Source organism: Anguilla rostrata, chromosome 19 (assembly GCF_018555375.3).
Source record: "Anguilla rostrata isolate EN2019 chromosome 19, ASM1855537v3, whole genome shotgun sequence".
In the NCBI taxonomy this organism is placed as follows: Eukaryota; Metazoa; Chordata; class Actinopteri; order Anguilliformes; family Anguillidae; genus Anguilla; species Anguilla rostrata.
The window spans coordinates 15,621,459-15,640,628 of NC_057951.1; the positions used below are offsets into that span (position 1 = coordinate 15,621,459).

General features: G+C 41.9%; 4 protein-coding genes across 14 annotated transcripts in view; 1 reads left to right on the plus strand and 3 right to left on the minus strand.

Annotated features, from left to right (window-relative positions):
- LOC135245909 (glutamate receptor-interacting protein 1-like) overlaps nt 1-19,170 on the minus strand; it is a 402,070-nt gene that overhangs the window by 49,718 nt on the left and 333,182 nt on the right. The gene's annotated exons all lie outside the window — the stretch shown is intronic.
- Nucleotides 1,476-7,648, minus strand: socs2 (suppressor of cytokine signaling 2). 4 transcript variants are annotated; one of them, XM_064319307.1, is made up of 3 exons: nt 7,299-7,648; nt 5,879-6,160; nt 1,476-2,901 (listed from the first exon to the last, which is right to left on the minus strand). In XM_064319307.1, the coding sequence occupies exons 2-3, from the start codon at nt 6,003-6,005 to the stop codon at nt 2,420-2,422; spliced, it is 609 nt and encodes a 202-aa protein (XP_064175377.1). In that variant the 5' UTR covers nt 6,006-6,160; nt 7,299-7,648; the 3' UTR covers nt 1,476-2,419. The 4 variants fall into 4 exon arrangements, with proteins under 4 accessions (XP_064175377.1, XP_064175379.1, XP_064175376.1 ...); XM_064319309.1 differs by having other exon boundaries at nt 7,151-7,648; XM_064319306.1 differs by having other exon boundaries at nt 6,893-7,648.
- On the minus strand, nt 11,896-14,653 carry LOC135245913 (protein SCO2 homolog, mitochondrial). Of its 3 annotated transcripts, none has more exons than XM_064319303.1 (2): nt 14,522-14,653; nt 11,896-13,680 (listed from the first exon to the last, which is right to left on the minus strand). In XM_064319303.1, exon 2 carries the CDS (start codon nt 13,660-13,662, stop codon nt 12,727-12,729), a length of 936 nt encoding a protein of 311 aa, XP_064175373.1. In that variant the 5' UTR covers nt 13,663-13,680; nt 14,522-14,653; the 3' UTR covers nt 11,896-12,726. The 3 variants fall into 3 exon arrangements, with proteins under 3 accessions (XP_064175373.1, XP_064175372.1, XP_064175371.1); XM_064319302.1 differs by lacking the exon at nt 14,522-14,653 and adding an exon at nt 14,320-14,492; XM_064319301.1 differs by lacking the exon at nt 14,522-14,653 and adding an exon at nt 14,093-14,490.
- LOC135245912 (coiled-coil domain-containing protein 136-like) overlaps nt 16,094-19,170 on the plus strand; it is a 31,467-nt gene continuing 28,390 nt past the window's right edge. The window contains exon 1 of the mRNA XM_064319298.1: nt 16,094-16,209. The gene's annotated coding sequence lies outside the window, so the exon portion shown is untranslated. The remainder of the gene's footprint in view (nt 16,210-19,170) is intronic.

A 19,170-nucleotide genomic window follows, 5' to 3' on the forward strand; every position in this document is an offset into this window, starting at 1 on the left:
CCACCAAGCATCTACTGAGGCAGGCTGCATAACAAAGCCAATCGTTCAGGGTGAACTTCCTGTTGATCAGACCCTCTGCCCATACAAGCCCGCTGCCAAGCACCAGGTTTGTTTTTATTGGACGTAAATACAGAATAGCAGTGAGCCACCTGAACTTCTGTTCACAGTTCAGAGAGAAACAAAGAGAAACACTTTGGATTCGGTAAGTGAACTTTCTGACACTGCAGGCAATGTCACGCCCAAGAGAGGTGTGTGTGTGAGAATGGTCACCTTATCCTGTATTATGCAATATCCTTTTGTGTAACAGAGCTGGAGGCAACAGCTACAGCCTCGTCATAAAAAAACCCAGTGGTATTTGACACTGCTGGTTTGTTTTTTAAAGGTTTGTTCATACATCAGGTGAAATAGAAAAAAGTTCCAACCATTTCACCAAAACCAAAATTGTCCATAACAAGCGGGGTTTGACAGTTCACTGTTCATGGCCTCTATAGATGAGTAATGCCCAAAAATGTGCTTGCTGTTTTAATTCTTTAATGAAGTCCGTCTTTATCACAGGCATGCCTTCCTCATTATGACACTGGCTTCTCATTGAATGCTGTCATATCTCCCCTGTTTTTCACAGAAGTGATCTGTGCAAATGTGCTTGACTTTTTTAAAATTCGCATTGGTTTTCCTAGTTCAGCTAGATTCCTTCTCTCGGCATTTCGTTTTGTAGCAGTGCGGTATTGTGGAAATAGGTCCAGTGTACAGAGATGTGTGTTGGCACAGTTGCTACAGACTACAGAAGTGGTAAAAGCACCATTGGCTGGTTACCTTGGTCTTTAGCTTGGGGGAGTTGGGTGGGATCAGCGTTGCCAGATTTGAAAACGGTGAAGCCGGCCAAAGCCATTTTTACCCTGCACAATATCATTTTAAAAAGTAGCCCAATTTGGTGAGAATGTGCCCAACCTCAACCTTACCCCTATAACAGAACTTCTGTTTCGAGGTGGACGATTGCCCGGTTAACTCTGCTGGGACTGATACACGGAAACTCAAAGGGCGAATTGCAGTGCACTTAGCTGGAGTTTAAACCTCTGGTTTAAGCCTCCGGACCACAGAACTGCATAACAACTGGAACAGCTCTCCAAATCTGTGCAATCAGGATTACCTATTCGAGTTGAAATGCAGTTCTGTGGTCTAGATGTGTAAACCTGAGGTTAAGTGCACTGCATTTGACCCAGACAGACTACGCAAGAACTGAACAGGCCCCTCTGGCAGTGATTGCAGACACTTTGCTGGGTTTTTCATCATCTGCTGCAGCGCCTCCTGTGGTTTATTTGCGTCGCTACGGCTGTGGATGCAGCTTGCTTTCAGTGAGGTGGGGAGGGAATCTACGTGTTTCAACGCCGATTCCCCCAGTCAGCAAACCCCCCCCCCCTCTGTTAGTTAGAGACCATAAAATTGTGACGACACAAGAAACAAAAATCATTCCTGAATCTGAAAAAGGAGGGAGTTCTATTAAATGAGGCAGTATAAAAAATTTACACATTCCCTCCAGCATTAAAGCATACTTGACTTGTTTTTTTAAGTATAAAAAATGAAAAAAAAAAAAAAAAAACCATGGTGATATATTTCACAAAATACATCCAAACACTCAAATGGTGGTCATGGTGTATGAAAGTCGCTTTTTTCTGTTAACATAATCATCCAGAGAAGCTTACATTAAACCAAGTTAAACATACATCAGGACATGAACATGCAGCAGGCAGACTTTCAGATCCCTACAAAACAGAATCAAAATACTCATTTATTCATTAAAACAAACACCATGTGGTGCACTGAGCAGAATCAATACTGAATCTTAGCTGTAACTGAAATGCACTGTCATTTTTTTTTGCCAAGAAGCTGATGTCATTGCAACTACTGCATGTTTTATTGTCATTCACCCATGATGCATTACTGAAAAGGATTATGGAAACTTTGTCAAGGCCAATTAATAACATATCTATGTTTGGTACGTCAAACCAAACATTAATCATAGGGTAGGACTTTTTCTGAGAAAATAAATGGCTACGTGCACTGAGAAAGAACAGTGGGGTGGAGAATATTGAACAACCATTTCTCTGAAGCAATTAGTCTTTAGCTTTAAAATAACAATGTAAATACTTTGAACTTGGAAGAAACCTATTAAGAAGAAAAGAGGAAGAGAGAATTTCAAAACAGTTCTTAAATATTGCTTGCAGTTGCATTTCGTAAATGCACTTTGCACCATTATAAAATCAACTGAAAAATATTTTCCCTTGCATGCTCGCAGTACAAAAAGAACATGGAAAGAAAAAAAAAAAGATCAGATAAAAAGTTTTTAAATGTCATGTGCACACTGGTGCACGTCCATGATGCTACAGGGGAGGCGGAGCCAGAGAACTCCACCAATGAAAGGTCACACGTGATAGGTGTAGTCCGTTAGGTACTCCTTAAGCCTATTGGGCAGAGGCAGGTCCTGGACCCGTCTGGTCGCCTTGTTGATGGAAATGCGGCAGAGGTGCTGCAGGGAGGGCGTGACCGCGTACACGGGCGTGGTCAACAGCAGCTGCACCGCCCCTGTGGGCGGAGCCAGGGGGGGCTCACCGCCGCCGCCCCCGCTGCCCCTGGAGGAAGTCCGGGACAGGAGGACGTAGTGCTCCACCAGGTGCACAACGCTGTCGAACTGCTTGAGTTTGGGCTTGACCAGCACCACGGAGTCCAGCTTGAACTTCCCCTCCTTGTATTCGATGCGCAGGTTGGTGGGGCCCGCGGAGGTCATGGCTGAGATGGTGAACAGGTAGTCCCTCTGGGAGCTGTCCCGAATTAGGAACGTCCCCTCCGCGGCGTCCTGCAGGATCTCTTTGGCCTCATTGGCTGTCAGGCTGCCCCAGTACCACCCTATTGGCACACACACACACACACACACACACACGCACGCACGCAGGTACACGTTAGTTTTTCTACATCACGTCTCAGCTTCATGGATGAGAATCAGTATCTACTAAATCTACTGCAATCTTAATGTTCAATAAAAAAAACAACATATGAAGAAAATATGAATTTCTGTTTTGAAAACTGGACTGACTTTTTTGTTTTAAGCATTTTTTTTACTTTTCATTTTGCCAAATAAAAACAACCTGTTTCATGCTGCTAAACTGGTTAACTGTCATCAAATCAAAATCTCTGTCAACTTACAATGGGAACAATTTACATTATTGAGATGAATATTAATTAAACTCATCAATCTTGAAAACCTGACCCCTGGAATGGCATATTTGCAAATATTTAATATGTTGAACTAAAATTCAATAATGCATTCTTGAGGAAGTACTACACAGATATTAATGGTTTACTAAACATTAATACAGTAATGTGTTCTAAAATATTGCCATTCAGTTTAAAAGTGTGTAACAGATGAATGTAGCCAAGCTTAATTTCAGTAAATACTGTACACACACAAAAATCATAAAACAAGCAGAAAATTTCTAAACAAAACCTACGGTGTTCTGCTATTGGTATTTTCAGAAATAGGTGGGTGTATTTAACTGTAACTTTTAAATTCACATTGCAAATTTAGGCATTTTCTTATCCAGACAGACTTACACATCTTACAGATTATTTCAGACAATTAATTAGTACATATTCATACAGTTAATTCTGGTTAAGTACAATGGCAGTCTGGCTGCTGAGAATCAAACCTGCAACCTCTGAGTAACTGGCTGAGTCACCCATCTATTATACTACAATGCTGCCTTAACTGTACCTCCATTCCTCCAAAAACACAAGAACAGAAAACCTTTTTTGGGGACAGAGCAGGCTGAAGTTTCTCTGCTAATTTCAGGGGGCACCTTGCGAAAATTCTGTTGCTTTTTTCCTTGATAAACTTTAAGGATCTGAGACTTGTGTACTCAAGGGTTGAGTGAAGGACACGAGGGATAAAAATCAAAAGTATTATTATATTTATGAATATTACTTTATATAAATACCATCCCATGGCTGCAAAGATCATTCCAGAGCCAGAATAAGAACTTTTTAAAACAGGACTCACTACTTATAGTGTGTGGTTTTACACACTTTACGTACTGAGCCTTGCTTTAAAGCACTTTTAGTGTGGCCTTCTAATTGTATATTTTTACAGTTCACGCTAACACCAAATTCCACACGCCAAGAAAAGGTTCGGGAAAATAAATCACACTTGCTATAATTACAGAAAGCCAGTTAGAAGATGTGGGGTTCCTTAAAACACTCAGCGAAATGTGCAATAATCTTAAAAATAGAACAGCTCAATCTTCTGAATCAGTGGTCCGTATCACCTTATATTACTTCAGTGACATTTTTACTGAACATATCTTAAATTTAAAGCAAAAGTTAGTGAGATGTGCAATTTGAGAATTCTGAATTTAAAAAAAAAGTTTATTTTTCTCATAAAGGGGAAACATTAGAGACAAGTTAAAGACAACAATGATTTTTTTTTATTTTTAAAAAGCATCTAATACTGACGCAAGAATATTGCACGCCTACATTGCATAAACAACTGCTATTCTATCAAACCTAATGCCAAAGGATACTTGAATAACAAGTTAATCTCTACAGCTTTTTTGAAATCCCTCCAAATTAAACAAACAAACCAGGGTCATTCAGTGTCAGCTCAACTAAGGGTCATTGGCTCTCCTTCACAGATTTTGATAGAACTTTTCACCTGACTTTTTCCAACAACTATTTCCCCTTCAATCAGTGACCAAACAAAAGTTCAACCTGAAGTTGTAAAGGGACCTTAACCAGAAGAATGATCAGGACAATCCTGCATTTTCTGTGTAAACCGTATGTAAATGCCTTCCAAAATTTGTCAAAAACATTTGGTTTTGTCTCCCTACAGGGTTTTTGCCCCTTTGAAGGGGGGCGCATTTTTAACACACACACACACACACACACACACACACACACACACACACTTTTTAGATAAGATGACATAATGAAAGGATGGATTGATGGAAAGATTGAAATAAATCACCCATTACACAGCACTTGTAATAGTTTAAAAACTGTTACCTTTGAAATAACTTTTAATAAGTAATAGAAAACAAAAAAAAACATTGCGAACATCGTGTTCTTTTCTTCAAATAACTGAACGGAGCCATTCGTTTTTCCATAAAGATAAAAAAAAAAGCACAAGGCCCTAGTCATAAAAAATAAGGGGAGTTGTCTTATTTGCTCAGTAAACTACAATATCTATATAAAAATCAGTTTTCTGTACCATGTTATATGTGACTGCACTTATCTCTCCCCTCCTCTCTCTATGTGAGGCTATTAGGGGGGAGGGGGCCGGGCGACCCGTTACGAAACCGGAGACAATTAATGGCACCCGACTGTAAATATTCCATTCCTTTCTGAGAACGCACAGCGCCGATATTTACGAGAGAAATATGTGGTACGTAAGCCTCCACGTTTTCTAATATGAAAATATACGGATTAGAAATGAAAGCCTAAAATGTCTAATGTTCCATTACTGAAAGCATTTTGAATATGCATTTGTTCAGTCAATAAATACCAGTGGACTTTTATAATAATAATTATTATAATCGCGGATCTATATATACTGCCTTTTCAGACACAAAATTATCATATCTATGATTCCATAGCTATTTTGGCTGAATAGCAGCCTTAAAAATATTCATTTGCTTGTGAATTTGCTTTTGTAGCCTATCCCACCCCACAATAAAAGCGTCCTTTTATTTAAACTGAGAAATTGGGGGGTTTGGGAGAAAGACGAGACGAGAGGAACAAAGCGAAACGGCTCTTCCAGGTAGAGTAAATGACCTTGATGTTACAGCAGAATCACAAAGCTCACTAACACAAAGGGTTTAGATGATCATACCTGTCTTTTTAAGATCTCTCATCGCCGCAGCGACTCGATTCTGATCGGAATCTGCCACTCGGGATTCGGTTTCCGATCTCCGGTCATTCTCTATGGTTTCCGTGGAGTCCGTGGAATGGCAGGTCATTGGAGAACTCCGCGATATGCGCGATACTCATCCAACAAATGCAGCTGCAGCCGAACGCTCGTTATCCTTCACAATGGGCAAACATATGTTGGATATTTGGAAATGGTTGTATATTTCCCTTGCAATTTTATTCCGGTTCCCGCCAATTCTCTCACCTGCAAGAAAAGAGCATCTTCATTAGTTTTTTACATTCAGCCAAAACAATGCTAATATAATAAACTTAAAGTCCAATTCCAATCCAAACTAGCCAAGTGGATAACTAACGTAACTAACCTGGCTAGCTCAGGTCTGTGCTGCAGCAGATCGTAGCAAGCTCGTTACCAAAGGTTTTGAAGCACGGCTAAATCAAATGCATTTATCGCATCGCATTAGTAATGTGTAAGCACAGCAGCACGGCAATGCAAACTAACAAATTATACGTCACCACTCTGTCGCTGAATAATTCAATTACTACGTTCAACAAAGGAATATATATATATGCCTACTGCAGTAAAACAAATATTACTACTGAGCCACTTACAATTTAGAATGGGAGAAGCAGACAATAAACCACATGCAGTCAATTCGCTACAATAGGTTGTGATACTCCATGTCTCGTGTTTCAGCGTTACGCTGTGGCAGTATTCCAATATTCAGTCATGCAAATAAAGAATTCCGAATTGAAGCCATGCAGTTAACATGGCTCGATTATTTGCACCACTAAATAACATTCACAGCGTGTTCTTTCCCAAGAGTAATGCAAACGTAGTGGCCAACGTTTTAACATGTTGCAACCATACTAAATTCCATCACATATATGCTTTTTAACTTTAAAATTTTTATAAACGACCAGCTAATATCAAATCATGATACACATTGCCTATAGTTTTTAGCTAACGTTGCATTACCTGTAAGGAAAATCTTCAGCATAGCTAATGGTTAGCAAGCCGTTTCTATCCACACGACGAGAACAACCCTCGATTAGGCTACTGTATGTTAATCATCTAGCAAGAACCTAGCTCATTCGTTTTATAACTAGGTACAACTGTGAAACTAGTTTAGTAAATGTTAGATAGCCGACTAACATGATTTGGCTATTAATGTCATACCTAGTGTCTAACGCAGAACATTCGTAACAAGAAATGACATGTCCAACTGAATATTACCTGGAAGACGTAGTCTAACGTTAAACTAGGAAAACTCGACACGAGGCGACATTGTTTTTTGATTTCCTGCTGCGAAGAAACAATGTCAGCTTGAAATGGAAGATGCCATTAAACACAGCCACCTTACAAAGGGTCACCCAACACACACCTTTATGAGGCATTGACACCTGCCTGCAGCTAACTTGCGACTTCCCACAAAACCGTCCACCTCAAAAAATGGATGAATCAGAAAAATATAAATCCTTGAAGACGGCTATGTCCCATAAATTGGCAAGCGCGTTCGACGACATGCCGAGTGTAACTCTGAGCACCAAAAGACTCCGACAGATCCTTTGTCTTCACCTCACTGAATTTAGAAAGAGCAATCGCAAGGGCTTAGCCATCATTTTGAATGCTTCAATGAGCGAACTAAAAAAGCCGTTTAAAATAGGCAACAACGTCGACGTTAACTTTGACGACTTCAGCACGGCTCCAGTGTATGTGTGTGTGTGTGTATTTAATAACTTAATCCCCAAGAAACACTGCTGTACACAAAGCAAAAGGCCGATTTCCAAGAACTTTCCAGGAATTATGTCACATGACACTAAGCGCACACGCGTTTCTTAAGGTGGCTCTATACCACAGCAGCAGCCGTCTGTCGGGGCAAAAACCTGCACCTAACGCTTTAACTCTAACTTTGAGCACATACTGTATTTCAAATGCGAGATTGCACTAGGCCTATTATCTGAGAGGTTATTAGACATGATGATAAAATAACATTTTGTTTACAAATGTATCTATATTTAAATGCCAATAAAATGCACTTTATGCATGCGTTAGGCTACATGTAGTGAGGTTTAATATTTGCACGCAGGACTATTTGATTTCTTTCCTTTTTTTACATAAACCTAAACGATTTAGATGTCATGCTTGTAAATTTGCAAAACACAGAAAAGAACATGCGAGTAGACTGTGCTGGTTATCCAGTTTGTGGATTATCGGGTCTAGCTTTGTTGATATAATTTCGCCAATTTTCCTTGGTTGGTGGATCGTTCTCCCTTTTATTTAATAGGCCCACAACAGAAGCATAATAAAGATAAACAAGCAAAACGGGTTAGACTTGGCACTGAAAAAGTAACAAATTCAGTGCTTAAGAAAGTAGCGAGTGAAATTGGTCTGAGCTCATACTAGCCGACTAAGCCACGAGCCAGGCTACTATCTGAACATAATTTGACGGATTAATCCAGCGCAGAGTTCAGTCATTTTGTTAAAAGGGTAAAATATGAGCATATCTCAGATATTATTGCCAATTACACTTTTTCAAGAGTAGGCGTTTATATTTTTTATCTTTTACACTGTGAAGCTTACCCCGTTTCCTTCGATGAAACGATGAAACTGTTTAACACCGTGATAAACGTCAAACCTACCTCTTTCATTTCGCGGAAAGCAGTGCTTCCTTAAGTATTTAACTTTAAAATTGGCTACCGGAACAGAACGCAAAATAAAATCGCGGTAAGAAGTAAACGTTTTAGTTTTATATTTTTAAACTATTTTCAAATACAGGTAATGCATCTTATTTCTTCAGGAAAAATGTTTTGCAACAGTTTAAGCTTGTTTCCCTATTTTCATTAAAACATTTTACCACATATATTGGTCACAAACAAATACCATAGGCTATTACACGGCGATGCAAAACAAGTCTCAAGGACTTCTGAGAACACTGAAAAATAAATAGGTAAAGATAAAGTCACAGTCACACATGATAATGTTGGCGATATGTGTCATATATCCTTGTAGAATAAAAGTAACCTGTAATTATACAACAGTAGACATCAATTTTTTGCTATAGTTTTAATTTGATTTATCAAGCCAATTATATTTGTTGATCCGACTCCGATTAATACAATTAAAGCGTTACATATGTTATTGAAAAATAAATGTTAAAATAATAATGAAGTTTAGGCAGGTTCAGTCTTTAATTTGAAAGCAAGTAGGCTTCGGACACTTTTGTTTGTACCCTTTCAAAACTTAGTTTAGCTATGAACATATAGCCTGACACTTAGCCTACCTAATTCATACCACGATCTTGAAGTTAAATATAATAAATTGAACGGAAACAGGTGGTGTCACAAAAGACATCGCCTGCGTACCACTTATCATCAAATTTAATTGCCTGGGCAGGGCTGATCCAACACGAGATTAAATAACTGTTAGTATACAGTAGTCTAGTCTGTTATGCATCGAATTCTCCGTGATATTACAGTGCATCGTCGAGCAATTTCTTTAAGCATCTTACACTTATAAAACGTCTATATTTCGTCTCAGTGCATTGCGTCCGTGCTTACCTTTGAGATAGAAATATGCTATCGTTATTCATCTGAGGAAAATCGATTCGTTTAAGCCTCCTTGCTCGATAAGCTACACCAAGCTGATTCTGTAGAATTCAGAGATAAACAATCAGACAAATATAGCTCATTTCCTGTATCCAGGGGCGACTTGTAAGGAAAAATTAGTAGTTTACAGTTCAACCGATAATTGAAATAGCCACTTAAACTTTTCTTGATTGAAACTGTAGCCTATGCGACAATATTAGACCCATCATTAGATTAAATATCCTTCTGAAAATGTTAAAATATCCATTTATATGATAGAGTATAAATAGCCAAGAGTCCGAGACTATTTTCATATTTATAATAACTTTTTAAGCACGGAACGCTAGATATATGAGAAGAAATTTAAAGGGTTTCAAATTTTTTATGGACTGGCTTTGATTGGCGTCTTTCAGATGTTTTCTTCTATTTTCCTGGAAAGCGTGTTACGAGGAAATTTGAGCTCTTCGTTTTCGTGGAAAGGAGACCATATAGGCAAACGGGGGAAATTTGCTTACGTCTTTTAAAACTTTTAGAACATGTTAAAAAATAACCTTACTATTTAAAACAAACGTTAAAAATTGCACGTTTAATTTTATTTTACTTGTATCCGTAATTTTGATATGCACACACCAAAAAAAAAAAGGAAAAAATAGACCTACATTATAACACGCCCGTAACGTCGGTCCCTTACTATCAGTCTCTTTAAATACTCTAAATTAAATAAAGGTGTGTCAATGTAATATTAGCCTACAGCGTTAGATTAATATAATTAATTTTATGTCCAGGGTTTGTAGCTGCCCAAAACAGACGGCCATGTACCTCGGCTGACAGAATTGTGCTGCCCCGTGCTCTCCACAATTATCTCAATGACCTAATCATCCTTAAGTGGCGAACATTGTCCGATAGACGTAGTGGCGAGAAGAAATAAAAAAAAAATTCAAAGGTTTCATTAAGCGTTGACATTTTCATGATGAGTAAAGTAATAACAAAGTCATATTTCACAGGCTGTTAAGTAGCAGACGCTGTGATTTTACACAAATGACATTCATTGAAGTCCCCCTAAACTAATGAACAAGTCAACCAAGAAAGCACACACTGTTTGCCCCTGTCTGTAGCACCACCATACCTGGCAGCCACTGTGTAATTCATGAAAGATGAGAGGTGAGTCATTTTCCAAAACAAAAATGTCATTATAAATGAGCTCTTTTAATCATTAATCAAGACTTTTAAACATTAATACATTTCACTATCAAAATTCCCAATTAAATATTTTCCTTTTCTCTCTCATTCACACGTTACTTCCAGGTGCCCCAAAATGACATGAGAAAATGAACGTCAAGCAGAGTGAATGAAATGAGACTAAGCAAGAGAGAGGACAGAAAGAAATAACACAGTTCTTCTGCAGTGGTCTAAGGGCTGTGGACCTGAAGGCTCCTCACTGCTGCCATCACACGTCACCAGAACCACAGGGCCACAGCCCCGCCCACCGGCCAGGCCATGCACCAATCAGACTCTCAGACTCAGGCCGGGCTCAATTTACACATCCAGATGATTTATTTCTGCTTTAGGACCCCAAATAGGTGCCGCAGAACAAACACCATCGCCATCGGTAGGGCAACGCAAGCTTTCCTCCCCTCACAGCCAATATGAAAACAAATAAAACCCTTTTAACTAAGCATTTATAATATATTCTTAACATGATTAGCATTAATGTCTTTTTGTGGTGCCTATCATGCACTACTCTACACACTCCTTATAACTGACCTTATTGACTTATTGTACATTGCTTTGGATAAAAGCGTCTGCCAAATAAATGTAATGTAATGACCTCTGTTAACTGTATAAAATTAACACTACAAAGCATTATTTTGATTGGCCTTGTCCTTCAAAGAGCTGAGTGATGGGTAGCTTTGGATAGCCATTGAAACAAATGCCAATGTGTTCAATAACATGCAAAATAAAGCACAACTCCGGAGACCAGAACAAACGAAACAAGTGAGTCATAATCAGTTGTCTTCAGCACAAAGAACCACGGTCAGCACTCTGGGCTTAACGTCATTTCCCTCTGACTCGATGTCAGCCCGCTACCGTTGCTGTACTTACCGATGAGAGGTGACCATGGTAACAGTAGATGCTCGTAGTGATGATGTTCATCTCTGTCCTACTCTCTGCGTTTGATTGGCTTGCTGAGCAACACCCGTCTCTGGTACAATAGTGCCGGTGGCAGCCTTCATTAAACATACACATATGGGCTGAAATCAGCAGTGTACGTTTTGGTGAATAAAACAACTCCGGAACAAATCACTTAAAATGATTAATTATGCAACGATTTCCAATCTGCTTGGTAAGTACATGTATTTAAGTAGTAATTTAGAGTACTTGCATTTAAATAACTGATTATTTAGTATCTTTTATTACACTGTAAATTACACTACAGAGTTTTTTGGCAGAATTGTGAACAACAGGAAATTCAATAATGACCAGACACATAGTAGCATAGAGTTCTTCTCCCTGTCTGGATCCAGCAGTCACTGCTGTCCTTACAGAGACTTATGAGTCACACATACTGTCAAAATCAAGTCACATTTTCACTTGAACAAACCCCCACTCAGGCTTTCAGGATCAGTGTTAACAATGGAAATGTTCAGCTGAGAAATGCCTGTTGACTGCACAAAGAGTTACTCAAAACTGCAAGCCTCCTCCTAAGACGCTACGTTTCAGTGCAGGGACACGCCCAGCAGGCTGGCGTTGAGCACCGAAGCACAGCCCTACAGGCAGGCGTACGATTGGCTGTAGCCTAACCCAGGAAGGAAGGGCTCGGCTGCCAAGGTTCTCAGCATTGCATCACACAGAAGCAATTCCTCTGGCCAGCGCAGCGACTGCAGTCCGACTACGCTGACTGCGCTGCCTGCAGAGCAGTGACTGCGCAGCTGAGCAGCCGGACAGCGCAGTGAAAATATGCAGCTGCTGCGGGAGTGTGACCGGATGTTTTAGGGATGAGGAGGGCCCAGCCCTATGACTGGGCAAAGAAAGCTTGGGGCATGTTTATTCACTGAGTATAAAGGGGTGTGGCTTACATCTCTCACAGCAAAAGGACTGACAGGCATGATGGCTTTAGGATGCATCTCATTTTAAAGACAGTTGTGAAACTTCCGTTACACACACGCGCACACGCATGCACGCACGCCACCATCAGACACAAAGGACACAAACAGCCCTTCAGTTTCAGTCGGGGAAAAGCTTCACGTAGGACTCCACGTGCTTGCGGATGCTGTCGGCGATCTGCTTGTCGTCCTTGGTCCTGTTGTAGTAGTCGAGGAAGAGGCCATCGGGGCTGATCAGGTAGATGAGCACGGTGTGGTCCACGATGTAGTCGCCGTCCTCGTCCTTGGGCCCGGCGCTGCAGTAGACCCGGTACGCCCGGCTGGCCTCCCGCACCTCCTCGGGCGTGCCCGTCAGCCCCAACAGGCGCGGGTGGAAGTCCCTGACGTACCTCGCCATGGCGACCACGTCGTCGCGCTCGGGGTCCACGGTGACGAAGACGGGCTGCAGGCGAGGGAGGCGCGGCTCGCGGTCCAGGGCCCGCACCACGTCGCTCATCTTCTCCAGCTCGTCGGGGCAGATGTCCGGGCAGTGGGTGAAGCCGAAGTAGAGCAGCACCCACTGCCCGCGGAAGTCCCGCTTGCTCCGCCGCACGCCCGTGTGGTCCAGCAGGCTGAAGTCCCCCTGGCCCACCGCCACCTGCTTCAGCTGCTCCAAGCGCTGCAGCCGCTGCCTCTGCTGCTTCTCCGAACGCACGTACCACCAGGTGCCCAGCACCCCCGCGCCGATCAGCAGGGTCACCCCCAGCCGCGTGCGCAGCCTGACGCCCGGGGAGGAGTCCGAGGGGCCCTGGGAGAGGCCCCTACGTCCCGCAGAGGGCGGGGTCAGGCAGCGGGACCCCGGTTTGCCCCCGTACGGTCCGAGCCTGTTGCAGGAGGTGCTAGGACCTCTCAGGGAGGAGGAGGAGAAGGAGGAGGAGGAGGAGGAGGAGGACTGGCACAGGAAGGCCCTCAGCTTCCCTCCCTGTACCAAGGCACAGCATCCCTGAGAAAGAGCCCGTCTCATCCAGCCATCAGAGGCAGGCTTTAGGAAAACCAGCCTTCTACAGCTTGTCAGCATCCTTCACTGGACAAACACCTGCACAGGTGGGAAAAAATATAAGTTGCACTATATCTGACTTACATGCCTGCCATGGAAAACTGCATATAGTGGCTCATATAGAAATGTATAAGGTTGTTTGTTGCTACCAAGTTAGGTAACACAGTCCTGTCCATTTTATTTTTAGACATGATGAAATGTAATCCATGCGAACGTTGTATGAACGTCAACGCTACTGTTAAGATGCACCCCAGTAATAATGTCTCAAACATCGAGAAAGAACCAAAGACCTTTTCTGACCAAATGGTATGAAGTAATCAGGCTTCTGTACTTTCAGTATGACAAGTAAAGATGCTAGCTATGCTAGCAGCTAGCTAACTACTCATTAAACGCTATTCTCATTCAAGGACGCTTGCAAAGTATTAATTTTAAGATAGCTATGGTCACTTACGGTAAACGAACTTGAAGCATAGCTCAGTCTTTGCAGAAATGTGAAGTTACAGGTCTAAATTAACTACCTAGCTTCCCAGTATCTATTAGCTGTCCCGGTAGGCTACCTAACCTTAATCGTTAAAAACAAAGTATCTTCTAAGTAATTGTCACATCGCTGTCGTTAATGTTAATAATCTTTCTTATGTTTTACAATACACTATTCCTGAAATTTATCTATATCTTCACCTTACGTCCGGACATGCCCGATTTGTAAGCCGCCCGACCTCTACCGGCTAAACTCGTGGTTCGATGGCTGGAAGTGAAACTGGACTGAGTAAAACCATTTCAAGAATCACTAACTTAGATTCGACAGTACTAATGAATATTATTAAAGGAATAATACAACTAGGATTTATAATACGTTTCGTTATACTAGTTTTAACCTTACGTTTAGGGCGTTTTTCATGCTGGTCATTAAAATGTGAGTTTTAAATCGGCAGATTCGTCCTTTGTTTTTTGGTCAAATTCCCAAAACTGCGCGTGCGCAGAAATGCAACGGTCTCGAAGATTTTGCATTCAGGTACTTGGGGGGGAGTGCTTCCATAATTAGCTGAAGTTATATTATATGTATGATATTATTACAAATGTAGCGAGTGAAAAGCACGCACAGCCTATAGATACATAGTTTTGAACTCTTGCTTCCTACATTGAATGCAGAAGCACGCACACAATTTACACAGTTCATTACAGTTCATTTTAGAAAGTGCAGATGTGTTTGTGTCAGCACAGACTAGCTGCCTAGCTGCTAACTGGAGCAATTTATCTTTACTCCTGTGGGTCTCCAATTACTTGCTTAAACACCATTGTTTGCGTTTATTTGTGGAATTTACGTCACGGTTTCATAATGGATGTCTTTTAGTTTCCGAATGTTTTATGGCATGTTTGGCTACTGTTTTAAGATTGTTTGTCAGCCAGCGAGGTAGCTTGTAAACATGGATGAGTTTACACGGTTTTGTGGTGGTTCTGAAGTAATGCCTTGTAAATGCAGGGAATAGTTTTTTGTTGTGCCAGCAGGGGTTGCTACATGCACGGAAAATCAAGTGAGTCTCATTTCTAATAATTTGCTTCGAATGCGAGTTCGTCTTGTTCACTCTCAGCAGATTTAGACACACACACGTGAATTACCGCATCGGCCTAATTAACACTTATTGGTTGCCATCGTGATCCAGGATTTCGAATGGCATATCGGGTCATGGGTGCAGTTAATTAACAGCTGCGTACATACAGTGAATTCAGCTAGCCTGGCAGGATCTGGTGAATAGTTATGCGATAAATCAGGATAGTAGTGCTACTGGCGGCTCATTGCGGTGCTGTAAACGAGACGTGAAAAGTTTTTATTTTTTTATTTTTTATTATTATTTTTTTTTACGAGACGTGAAAAGTGCACGAGCTAATTTCTCAGTATCTGCATCAGAGAGGGATGACAGGAGCCGAGTTCCATTATGCAATTGCAGAAATGACATCTTCCTAATGCTTTCTTAATGTTTCCCTCAAACGAGGGGATGGAACCAATTATTGCTCCCAGAGATTTGACATCAGAAACCGAGGATATTATTTTTTTTTACCTACAATAATTAATTATTTCTTTCTACAATGACTGGGTAAAATGATCCATTATGTCCAGCATGTCCTTTGAACAAACCGCAGTTTTGCTGCAATTCTGCTTTGGCTACTGTTTTCATCTTTAAAAAAAAAACAAAAAACGAATCAAGCTAAATTAGGATAAATTATGGCATATTTTTGTGAGATGTGCACCATGCTCATCGTCACTCGTACAGTTTGCTGCCAAAACCGTTCTGTGCTGTGGCTGAGGTCTCAAAATCTGGCAGTTTGGAGAAGCCCGGTGTGCTGCATTTCACGAAGAATGGATTGAGGCGCTGTCAGAGCAGTTGGATGAAGATCTGTGCTAGGTAGACGAGAAAAGCCCATGACAGTAAAATCATAATTGGTATCTCTCTCTCTCTCTCTCTCTCAGTAAGGATGCAGTTTGCTGGCGCTGGAGGGATAAATATGGAATCCACTTCTCTTTTTCACATACTAATAGAAGACAGGGTCTCAATACAGGCCATAAGGGAGGTGAGTCCTGTAGTGCCCCCATCAGGCAAAGCAGGGTAATCAGTGTTGAATAGACCGTGTTCAAAGGTCTTTCTGTCATGTCTGAAAACTTTTCAGTTATTTTGCAATTGTACGGTGATGGAAACTACTTTATTTTATTTACCTTTCTAGCCTAAATGATTTGAATGCAGAAAAGTTACAGATACTCTGTTGGGTCACAGAGAATGATCTGGCTGAGAAAACTGTCCAGTGGCGTCTCTGCGGGAGAACATGCTTGGACGTGCTAATAGCCATTTGGTGGCAATGCACATGTTATGACAGGAAGTGCATAGTTCACGTAAAATGACATGCTGTCCCCGTGGGGTATCTTTGGCATCGACACAGAACGTATTGATTTCACTCACCTCTGACATGCCTAGGTGGGCTGAATGTTCTGCTCTGCTCATGAAGTACTCTTAGGTTCTGATGTAATATAACCGCTGAGTGGACCTGGCCTTTGCCCTTCTTTCTCCTCTGTGCAGGTGACAGATGGGTTGTGTTTCAGCGTGTGTTTGTGGTCGTGGTTGAGGCTGTGGTTTCAGCATGTGGTGTGTGTTACACCGTGGTGTCTGTAGATCTTTTGTAAGCTCAGAAACGGGAGAATACGTAAGGCTAGTTTGAAAAGCCACGGGCTCTGCTCCTCTCTGGGGAAAGTCTGTGATGAATAAAATGTGTTTTACCCTCTTCCAGATGCATGAGCACTGGGTAGCTGTCAGTCTACATGTCAGAAGCAATGAGCTGCTTTTCCACTGCGGACTAGGACCACCATTACTTACATTTATTTCTCAGAAACCGAAGAAGTAAAATCTGTTCTAATGGCAGCCTTACCCAATTTGACCGTAGCATTCTCCTGCTGGCCCAGACCACTGCGTTTCCGCACCAACAGGGTGTCCCTGGGGGCCATTTTGTGAGGCTGCGAGCTGTTATTCATGTGCTGTGCAGATGCCCGAATCCTTGCATATTAACTAACTGTTTTTATATTTATGCTAATGTTAACTCCTTACTGGAAGGTGATCAAGCCCCAGTGTGAAGCAGATCCGTGCGTCCCCATGGACGCAATATGGAAAAAAGGACGGGTACTTGATTATATCGCTGTATGATTGAGAATGTGAAAGAGACAAATGGGGTAGGGATGTTTCACAGGGCTAAGCTTAAAACTTTTTAAGTGAAAAGAAACTTGATTTTCAGTGTAAAACCTTTCATAAAAATGGTGAAAAGGACACACGGGATGGGGGACAGCTAAAATGGGAGTGGGAGAGAGAGAGAGACAGAGAGAGAAAGAGAGACAGACAGAAAACACACAGACAGATATCACCAGAGGAGATGGAGGAAGCGAAGGTGAACCTGAACTGAAGAGTGAGACTTTTATTTATTAATATGTTCTGATTAATTAACAGTCACCACAAATCCCTACCAGCTTGAGATGTCTGTTGCTGCTAGCTCACCCTGGGCTCAAATTAAATTTCAGCTGCTGATGTCACGCTTCTGGGAATCGGCTACATTGTGCTTTCTGCTGTCGACACCCATTTCTTCAAAAACACAATACGAGGTCAGGAAAAAAACAAAACAAGCATACTGATGACACACACTGCAATCTCCCTCTCTCTCTCTCTCGCTCTCTCTCGCTCTTTCTCTCGACATATTTAAAAACTGTGGTGCGTCAGGCCACTGAAAGTTCCTCTGGTAACCATGGTGATGCCTCTCTCTCTCCCAAAATGCACGGCAGAGAAAAGGGATGCTAGCCGTAACCTGTTTTCCCCTCAATTTTTCCGGAAAGTTCTGCTTGCGACGTGTTGTCCCTGTGTGGCCTTTTTTTTGGAAATGCGCAGGGGTGGGCCTGTATTTGATTGACAGCCTGACTTTGGAGGGCGGTTGCGAGTGATGTGTCTGAAGGGCGGAGAAGGGCATTGGTCCGTGTGCGGTTTGCAGGGCCCAGACGGCGCCTGCACGCTGTGTCCTTTTGTGTAGGACAGACTCTGCAAACCACACTTTGTGCGCTTCGTAAGCCAGGCCCCGGGAAAGTTTGGTTAATTATTCATGGTTCCCCTTTACTGCCGCGCAGATGAAGTTACAGACCTGATCTCCGCAGGGGTAAGAGTGGCATGCACTACCTCTCCCTGTTGGCATGGTGACAGAAAGAGAGGATGGAGAAAGCAGGAACGAAGGGAGGGAGGATATATGGTGTTAAGAGCAGAATATTCTGTGGTTCAGCTCTGCTTGAGTAGGAGCCAGTCCCTCACTGGGAACAGAAAGCAGTTTCAATGGGAACAGAAAGCATTCTGTATGGGAACAGAAAGCAGTTTCAATGGGAACAGAATACAGTGTTAATGGGAACAGAATGCAGTCTTAATGGGAACAGAATACAGTCTGTATGGGAACAGAAACAGTTTTTTAAATTCCCTTGGACAGAACCTAGTCTTTGAGTCTTAAAGAGCCCAGGAGCTGATTGTGACTGTGTGCTTTGTTGGCTGCTTGTTAAAGCACATTGGTCTTGTGTGATACTGATGTGTAGAAGCAGGAGAAAGGCCTGTTTGTTTCAGATGCCTGTTGGGTGGAATAATGGAGTTTGCTCTGTGGTTGGGAATGAGAAGAATGTTCGCTGAATGCCGTCGGTGAATTAGAGCTAATATTTGTGTTTCGGGAGTTTTGCTGAATGAATGACCGCACTGGTGTATCTCCCAGGATATGTTCTCTGTGACTGTGTGCGAATGTTCTTACAAAGTACACACTCCTAAAATATGTGTATTTATCATGAATTTTACGTCTGTGTGTGCACATGTGCGTGTGTGTGTGGGAGAGCAATGACCTCACTCTGCTCTCTGGTGGATTCTGGATCCTCTCCAGCTCCAGCTGTGATTGGGTGAGCTGAGGACCCCTCCCACTTCCTCTTAATGGTATCTAGGCAACAGTTCATCTTTGTCTGCTTTGAACATTCCATACAAA

Coding starts and splice junctions, on each gene's coding strand:
- socs2 (XM_064319307.1), bottom strand. CDS start 6,005: ATGACCTGCCATTCCACGGACTCCACGGAAACCATAGAGAATGACCGG. Junction 2,902..5,878: donor GAGAGATCTTAAAAAGACAG/GTATGATCATCT, acceptor GTGTGCCAATAG/GGTGGTACTGGGGCAGCCTG.
- LOC135245913 (XM_064319303.1), bottom strand. CDS start 13,662: ATGCTGACAAGCTGTAGAAGGCTGGTTTTCCTAAAGCCTGCCTCTGAT.